Source organism: Akebia trifoliata, chromosome 15, assembly GCF_017979445.1.
Source record: "Akebia trifoliata isolate Shusen 1 chromosome 15, ASM1797944v1, whole genome shotgun sequence".
Classification (NCBI taxonomy): domain Eukaryota; kingdom Viridiplantae; phylum Streptophyta; class Magnoliopsida; order Ranunculales; family Lardizabalaceae; genus Akebia; species Akebia trifoliata.
Genome location: NC_141389.1, coordinates 21,149,844 through 21,159,205, shown reverse-complemented (window position 1 = coordinate 21,159,205; position 9,362 = coordinate 21,149,844). Strand labels below are relative to the sequence as shown.

The 9,362-nt window shown below is 31.7% G+C and overlaps 1 protein-coding gene and 1 non-coding gene across 2 annotated transcripts; both read right to left on the bottom strand.

The window, feature by feature from the left end:
- Nucleotides 1-2,387: 2,387 nt before the first annotated feature.
- Nucleotides 2,388-4,095, bottom strand: MT2B (metallothionein 2B). Its single transcript, XM_086426715.1, has 3 exons — nt 3,936-4,095; nt 2,842-2,919; nt 2,388-2,735 (listed from the first exon to the last, which is right to left on the bottom strand). The coding sequence occupies exons 1-3, from the start codon at nt 3,998-4,000 to the stop codon at nt 2,642-2,644; spliced, it is 237 nt and encodes a 78-aa protein (XP_086282841.1). The 5' UTR covers nt 4,001-4,095; the 3' UTR covers nt 2,388-2,641.
- A 4,817-nt stretch (nt 4,096-8,912) lies between these two features.
- On the bottom strand, nt 8,913-8,985 carry TRNAK-CUU (transfer RNA lysine (anticodon CUU)). Its single transcript has one exon. It is a non-coding gene; the product is annotated as a tRNA-Lys (tRNA).
- Between the last annotated feature and the right edge of the window lie 377 nt (nt 8,986-9,362).

Genomic DNA, 9,362 nt, shown 5'->3' with positions numbered 1-9,362 from the left:
TTGATTTTTAAATATTGGTAGAAAATATTATTTCAAACCCCACCCCTCTAGGTATTTATTATAGTAATTTCAAGATGATTTTTGGTGAGAATGATCTCCCCAATATAATGATCATTCTCACAAAAAATCAACTCATTCCAAAACTCTTAACTCATATAAGAAAAAACAATTAGGCTATGGTGTGGATTGTCCTTATTAAATTGTGGTGTGCTTTTATAATTATCCCAGTAAGACGTATGCCTTTTTGACAAACTACAAAATAATGTCAGTTGAATGCCATGTGGGATCGTGTGTCGACCTTGATTGGGACATTGACAAGCCAATGGTCAAGGATGTGCACTATGAAAACCTTGAGAGTACCGTGCACTGTGGATGATGTTGCAAACATGTGACAACAATGGGTAAAACCCCAAATTAATCCTAACTTGAAGCATCTGTAATGGAAGAAATTGAAATTTATTGATATTCTCAGATAATGATTACTTTATCCCATTACTTTTATATAGATTCAAAAGATCTTCAAATATGGGAAGCAAATCAATTAATTCAATTTAAATCTAATTAATCCTATTGGATGCAATTCTAGCATTGGTATAATGCATCTCATGCACGTTATTATAAGACTTACACGAAATCTCTAGGTACATATGGCACATTATTATAAGACTTACACGAAAACTCTACATACATATGGCCCCCGATGGTGTATTTGGACGTCACGTTAACAAGTGATCCATAGAGATGGATGGTCCTTTGGTCCATCTAACCGCATCTCATATATATATATCAATAAATTGTTAATTATATTAATTCTCAAATTTTGTCTAATTGATTACCTTATATAAGATTTGCTCACAGAAAAATCACTCTACGATTTCACAAAATCCTGGATGATTGATTTCACATAATACCATATCATTAATCGAAATTTTATAATTTGGATGCATGTGGGGTCGCATGATTGACCAATCTGGGATTTTTTGAAATCTAACAAAAAAAATCCTTTAATTTGGAGATCATTTTAGTAAGATTTTGAGCCTTACTAAAGGTCGTTTTTTTTTTTATTTATCATTACTATAGCTCAAATGAATTATCATATCAGAAATCAAAAACCACAACCCTTTAAGTTTCATCGAAAAATTCTAATAAAAGAAATTTCAATTTATTTTTTTCTTTTGAACTAGATATGAAGTTTTGAAAATAGACGGCTACCGAACTTCCACATAACACTCAAACTTAAAATTGAAATCGACGGTGAAAAATAACTATTTTTGGATTTTTTTTTTTTTTCAAAATTCATAGAATTTTGTCCTCTACGACCTTGAATCATCAAATCATGTTTTTGGATGCCAAGAGATGAGCCCAAGGACCATTAGTAAGGGTGAAATCCTCATTAAGTTAGTAAGGCAAGGGCAACTCATCATTTTATGCAATTTCTTTTTTAAATTCAGAGAATTTTATGATTATGATCTATATGATCGAATCTCCAAAGGGAAACCTATTCCTTACCAAGCTTTTTAGCCTTATTAAGGTCATTTTGTTCAAATGAATTATCACAAAAGCAATCCAACACCACATAAGTTTCTTTAAAAAATTCAGATAAAAAAAAAAAATCAAAAATCAAAAATCAATTTCTTTTGAGCTTGAAACAAACCATACTTTATGAATCAGACTAGCATGATTAACTTAGATTTGAAATTTTACTAAGAGTTGTTGGGCCTACATGAATTATCAAATTGACAATCTAACACTATAATCCTCTAAATTTCATGAAAAAACTCAAATCCAAAAGAATAAAATTATAAAAAGAATCCTTTTTGAGCTTAGATGACTACTAAACTTTAGATGACTACTAAACTACCAAATATAAAACTAATATTCAATAGTAACATATAACTCCTTTTTTTTTTTTTACATTCTTAGAATTTTATCCTCTATAACCCTGTGACATTCAATTATGATTTTGAATGCCACAACAAGGTATGTTTCTATTATGTGGATCCCTCTATATGTTTGTAGGGTGACAAACTTGATAAAGTAAGATTTGGTGGGAAACACTCATGTTGAAGTACATTGTCACAATTCCCAAGAAAGTTTTTGTAATAAAATGCAACACTTAGGTATAATGGACAAATCTCTTTTTTTTTTTTTTCCCCCTCTGAAGTTCATAAAAAAATTTCTTGGATCATGTTTTTAGATGCCACAAAATGAGCCAAAGACCCGTGAGAGTGAAATCCTTATTAACTTAGTAAGGGTAGCTAGGTGGACTCATCTCCAAAATAGCACAACATTGAAGATTGAGAATAAAACAAAACAATAAGGAGTAAAAAGTCTTCTCTTCAACCACCACTGCACACACAGAGACTGCGAAACCACACCAGTTACTAATATTTTTTTATTTTTTTAAACAAGAAAAGAAGACAAATACACTAATAAGCAGCCACAGCCAACAACAAAGCCCACAAAGTAAGAAATTGTAGAAGCCATGATAACTTTATTTTTAAATTAAGACCTTCACTAGACTGTAGACTCCTCCAAACTACAGCTTCAAATAAACCCCACAGACTCTTAGACTTTCATCATACTTCATATTATTTATATATATATAGGTTTCGAGTCTGTCTGTCTGTGCGTTTGTCTTTCATTTGCAGGTACAAGGGTCACAGGTGCAGCTTGCTCCGCACTTGCAGCCATCATTCTCTGCTCCTACGCTCATCTCAGAACCCTCAAAGTATCTGTACCATCAAAACCAATTAATTTACTTTGTAAATCTCTGGGTTTTATAATTAGATTAATTTAATATTTTTAATATAAATATTTGGTATGATTGATGACACGTACGCCTTCTTTGGTGCAACCCCAAGGATCATGGTCTCTGTGCTGGTCCTCTCAACAGACAAGTCTGGGTACATCTTGCATCTGCAAGAGATCAAATCAAAATAATTAAAAAAAAATTGGAGATTTGTAACCCCTATTATTAATATATAAAAATAAATTGAAATACAAGTAATTCAAACAGGATTGGCCCTGAATTTTTCACATGAGACTAATAAAATGATCAAAATACCCTAATAATCTTTAAACTGTTTTTGCCTTTAAAATCGAAATAATTCGAGATCTTTAATCTTTAAGGTAATCAGATAGATTAACAAGGAACCCTTTGTTTGTTAGATCTTATTAATGAATGTCTTATATGTTAAAAGTGCATTAAATACACCTTAAGAATATGTATGATAGGACACTTTTGATATATATAAAAAAAAAATATGAGTGCAATTTCGGTATAAATATCAAATCCAAAAGTATATTTTATGCACTATAACATGTGCCGACACGCGTTAACAAAATTCTTGTTTATTTTGGCAAAAACACCATGGATTTTTGAAAAAAAAAAAACGATTTTGACAAGAGATTGAAGACGAAATTTTATGTCGGTCTTATATGCACGGGGTTGAAACCCTCCCACAACACCATATAAAGTATAAAGTATAAACCATAATCCAAGAATTTTTTTTAAAAGAATCGTGATAAAATAACTCTTCACACGGCATACTCAATCGATTCTCCCTGGCTTGACATGTGTTAGAATCGTAGATTTATATTTCTTGGGATACACAACTGCACTTTTGTATGAGGATGTAGAATTGTACATCTTAAGGAGTATGTATCTATCATTCCCGAGGAGTTATTTTATCATTATTAATTTTTCAAAGAAGATATTTTAAGTATTAAATCGGTGGATTATGACTTACGAGGAAGGTTTCAATCCTCCACCCTAGGTGAATGCTATCGTGAATTAAAAAAATATTTAAAAGAATTACCAACAAATATAACTTGAAACACCGTAGAATAAAATAAAAAAGAGAAAAAAGAGAAAGATTAGAAGTAGAAGAGAGAGAGAGAGAGAGAGAGTTGATGAAATATGACAAGATTACCCTCCACAGCCGCTGCCGCACTTGCAGCCAGAACCACAACCACAGTTTCCTCCACAGCAAGACATATTCTCAAATTCTAAGAAGAAGAAGAAGAAAGAAAAACGTGAGATGTAAGATATTAAAATCACCAAACGCTTTGGAACGAGTATAAAGGGTGAGGGTATGGCACCTATTTATAGCGTCGGTAGGGAGATGGAACGATGGTTATCGTCACAATAAAGGTCAATATAAAAGGGCCCCATTTTGATGAATATTTGAGATAAGCACGATATATTTTTAAATTTATCACATACCCCTTGACCTCAGTCTTTTCTATTAGACTAATGGAAATGAGCCAAATGTCCTTGTATTCATTCAACCTCTAGTCAAAAGATTCTTTATCTATCTCCTCTCAAAATTAGTCATCTTTAAGCATTGAATTCATCATTTTCAACCTATTTAGAAATCCTCAATTTTTCCATTCAAAACTCTATGGTTTCTTATCTTTCCAAAGTGATAAATTTGTGATTAAATCATGATTTTAATAGTTATTGACTAAGTCATTTTCAAAAAAATCACAATTATTCATGTTTTAATCGAAGATTTTTTGGGTTACATAATTTTTTCTTTAATATTTTTAAGTGTTATTTTACCATGTAATAAATGCAATGCGTATTGTTCACATTTTTATATTTAAAAAACTTAACTTCTGGATTTTGTCGATCTTTTCCCAAGTTTTCTCTTACTGAATTATTTCTGAACCCCAACTATCTCAATATGTTATTTTCCAAAAAAAAATATCTTGGGTTCTTATATCTGAGTTCCGAAGAGTGAGGTAGTTAGAATATGTACGCTGAAAATTTAAAATGAACGATTTTAGGGAGAAAAGGAGAGAAATTTTGGTTACAAGTTGAAGATGAGGGCATTGAAGTCATTTTAATTACTTTATTAAGGTAGACTAAGGTCTAGAGAGCAAGTAAGTTTCAAAACACAAGGTATCCCATCTATTCATCAAAACTTGGAGCGGTGTTTCTAAATCACCCCAAAACAAAAGAGAGCATCTAAATATTTTTAATATATATCTATAATTACCATTCTACCCCATTGGTCTCTGAATAAAACGTAACTAAGGACGGCTCTTTTAAATAAAGAATGTTGGGTAAATGAGTAAATGCGCATAAATTATTAAACGAAGTTGTAAATCCCAAAGATCTTTTCGAATATTTTATTTGAAGAAAATTCTAGTGTCCAACGAAGTTTTACATCAGTTATCCAAACTGCACTGCTAAGATTGAAAAGTTTTCCTAGCGATTCCCTAAACTTTGGTTTATTATCCCATCTAAACCCTTTGTTGGACTATTCATATCCAGCACCGTTGTAGGTTAAAAAATCTCGTATTTGAAAATTTCTTTCGGTTTGGATAAAAGAAGCAAAATTTATCGCGATCAATGGAAAGGAGAAATCGAGAATTGAGGGTGACCGAAAGCGTCATCTAAGTTCTTTAACTTTATTGATTCTATGCTACAGCGGCGTAAAAGACCACATGGGACACCCTTCATCCAGCCGTTCAACAGTTGCACTGATTTTAAACCTACGCATCAAATCTTAATAAAGAAAATCATTTTAACTTAGATCAATAAATATTTAAATATCTTAAAACAAAAAAAACCAAAAAAAAAAGGAGGTAATTTTTTAAGATTGAGGTGCAATTAGTGGATCCCTTAATTTAAAATTAATAAATTTTAATTAAATATTTCAAGGATTTTGTTAACATGTGCCCTAAGGGCACACGTCAGAGTGCATTTGTTACACCCGAGAAATTAAATTTTTTTTACCAAAAGGACCCTTAAAAAAATATAATTTTTTACTAAAAAAAACCCCAAAATGTTTATTCCCAAAGTGTATTTATTCCACTTTAAGACACACATTAACAAGATCGATATTTTTAGGAAAACATGCGTGGACGTCCTCGTTATTAATAGAAACTCTCGTCAACTCATTATATTGAATACACTAGGCAATAAAGTATATATAAATTTTTTGTTTATAATTAAAAAGGTCTCATCGTGTACGTTCGAAAAGGTTTACCAAATCACATTTTATATTATTTAATTTTTTTCACATAGTATGTTTTTACACTTGATAGGGTCAATGGATCGAGTTCGTATTGGATCAAGGTCAAATTGATACCAATCATGAGACCCATAAGTGATTCGATAAGCTTTGAATTAGTTTTATCGGATATCAATATGTAAAATCATAACCCACTCCAATAACAGTCGAATATGGTCAAACCCAATTTGATATATAAAAGTTAAATAATCTCTCGATCTCGAACAAATTTTGAAATCATGGGATGGAGTAGCCTATACAATCTCAAATGTATATTTGATGGTGAAAAAATCAAATCTTGTTCTTGTTCTTGTTCTGTTTTTTCGGGCCCACGAGACACATAATGTTGTGTCTCATTGTGCAGTGGATCAGTGCCCCACTTATAAGATGATAATAGGGTTGGCTACTCATTAAAGTTGAGAGCCCAAGAAGACTTTGGGGTTCTCCATTTACTTTATTGAAATGCGTGCATGAGTAAACAAATAATAATTCCTCTGGTTTCGAAGACTTTCTCAACAGTTCATAGGTGACATCTACACATCATTAATACGACGAATTGGGTATTAATTAGCGTGCCTTTGATGTGATATCGTTGGACAAAGTTAACACCATAAGTCTCTTCGCTTGTTTGTTCTTTTGGACAGTGGGTACTAGAAAAAGTTGGGCTAATTTATGATTTTGCCCTTATCTTATGCCATTCGGCCAACCCACACTCTAATAAGAACAACTCACATCATGGTCCAATTTCTTTTAATCTTATATGAATTAAAAATTTCGAAATAAAATTAACCTCATTAAAAATCAATTAATTCCGAAACTTCTAACCCCATCAATTTCAACTTATCAGAGAAATCATTCTTACAAAAAATCAGATTATTCCAAAACTTTTAACCCCTATAAAATAACAATTCGACTATGATATGGGTTATCCTTATTAATTCGTGAAGTGATTTTATAATTACCCTTTGAACATATATATATTAAATTTAGAAGTTTGTTTTAATTATTAATGAGATCTATGAACAAATCAAAGGGATTCTTACTAGGGCTAAGTTTTGACATCTAGGGATCATAGTTTCTCATATATGTGTACTTTTATTGATTGAGGGGATCTGATGTGTTGACCATTGATCAAGCTTTATTGACAAAATTAATTCCAAAGATCTCGACTGACACCAAGTCATTGAAGCTTTCTATTGTTGTCCATCAACAATTACAACATTTTAGATAAGGTCTCCAAACACAGCCATTATAAACCAATGATCCAACTTAACAGTTCTTTTTATGCTCGCCTAATCTAATATACATGTTTAGTTTTCGAGGTAAGAGTCCCCTTTACTCTAAGCATGCTTATCATCGCATATTTCATCTAGTATTTGGGTCCACAAGAGCTCCTAAATCCCGAGCCCATCATCCCCTCCCATCTCCATTAGAGGAGTCAGATCGAGTAAATATTATTATCGGACTCGAGTCTTACCAAGAAATATTATTAGAGTGTTGATTTTGTACCTCAGTCTAATAGAGTAACTCCAAAACTCATTGACCAGGTGCAAAAACCAAAGATTTTTTCTCTTGGGATACACAATTGCACATGTTTTATGGGGATGTATAGTTACATATCCCAAGGGAAAAAAATCTATGATTCTTAAAGTGTACACATCAATTGAGTTTTTGAGTTATCTTGTCAGGTTGAATTACAAAATCATTACACATATTATTATTTAACTTGTAGGTAGTCATAATGAATGTGCCCTACAAATTATTCGATAACAATAAATTAAAAGTGTGAGAGAAAGATGACAACTTGCATATTAGAATAGTAATAGGCCTTGCACTAGAACCCCACATTTGAAGCATTGATTCTGTCTTCAATGGATTCGCTAATGCACTTTTTATTATTAAAAGGGGTTGGTTTTAATAGTAATAGGCCTTGCACTAGAACCCCACATTTGAAGCATTGATTCTATCTTCAATGGATTCGCTGATGCACTTTTTATTATTAAAAGGGGGTGGTTTTAGACTTCTCTTGTTGAGTAATTAAATACCTCCAAAATGGATAATTTATGTATAATCCTCCATGTTTTGGTGAACACTTGAGGTACCTTGTGTTTTCAAACTGATGATATGTCTCCTTGACTTTAATCTTCGTTAATAGATTTATAAAAAAAAATGATTTAAATACCCTCATTTTCAACCTATAATTAAATATTCAGATTTTTGTAACAAAAACAAGAATTTTGAGCAGTAAAGTGTTGGATTTTCTACAAAGTGTTAAGACAAGGTTTAAAATGATGGATCAAAGATAATTTTATAGAGTAAAAAATATTTTCTTGAATATGACAGATTTTCAAGAGAAAGCTCAAGATATTTTTTTTTGAATAATGTTGAAGTGACTTGAAGATCGTAGTACCTCATATCATATCTAAACGTGAAATTATGTAGGAATGATAGATGCTTTTCGTCAAGGTACGAGTCAAAAAAACATCTATGGTTCCTGCACACTTTCACATCGGGATGTTCAATACGAGGTACAATCTTGAGATCACTCCAATGCAATTTTTTTTATTTTTTACTCGATTGAAACGATGGTACCCCAATCATTTTTCATTAATTTACAAAGAAGCATTATTTGAGAGGATGGTCCCCATGCTGACATATGGTTGTGTCCTACATACAATTTTCTAAAAAATAAAAAAAATAAGGAGATGTGAAACCCCACATATGTATAAAGTAAAGCAGGAGAAGGACTAGGTGTCCATTTATGAAGTACTATTTGCTTTTGTGGCTGTGGTCTGCTCAATCCTCTATTTACTTTTTTGTTAATTATTAAATAAAATTGCTAGCAACTGTTATTGTCTGATGAAAAAGAAAGGGAAAACAAAAATACGCCCACCGTGGGGCTCGAACCCACGACCACAAGGTTAAGAGCCTTGCGCTCTACCAACTGAGCTAGACGGGCTTAGGTATTAAAATTATTAGTTAAGATATTAAAATACACTTGGATTGATCTGAAGGAGAAAAAATTTATGTAAAAAAAAAAAAAATTCAAAATTTTCCCTTTATATTAATGGATTAATTTACAATAAAATCACTTAGATATGCTCTTTTAACACATAAAAGAAATTCATGAAAGTTGTTGGATATGAAATTTTGTTTTGCTAATAAAGCCAAAGAATCTACTATTGTATTATCTTCTTGAAAAAAAAAAAAAAAATGAGCAATAGTCTTATTCACTGAGGCTAATATATGTCCAAATATTTTCTTCGTTGTCAACTGGCCATTTGTTGTATTCTTCTACCACCTCACCCACTCCACAATTCTCCGCCAATCCAAGGA

Excerpts from the sequence above, each read along its gene's own strand:
- MT2B (XM_086426715.1), bottom strand. The coding sequence starts at position 4,000 with ATGTCTTGCTGTGGAGGAAACTGTGGTTGTGGTTCTGGCTGCAAGTGC. Across the intron at positions 2,920-3,935 it reads TGCGGCAGCGGCTGTGGAGG|ATGCAAGATGTACCCAGACT; the intron begins GTAATCTTGTCA and ends GATCTCTTGCAG. Across the intron at positions 2,736-2,841 it reads GGGGTTGCACCAAAGAAGGC|ATACTTTGAGGGTTCTGAGA; the intron begins GTACGTGTCATC and ends TTGATGGTACAG.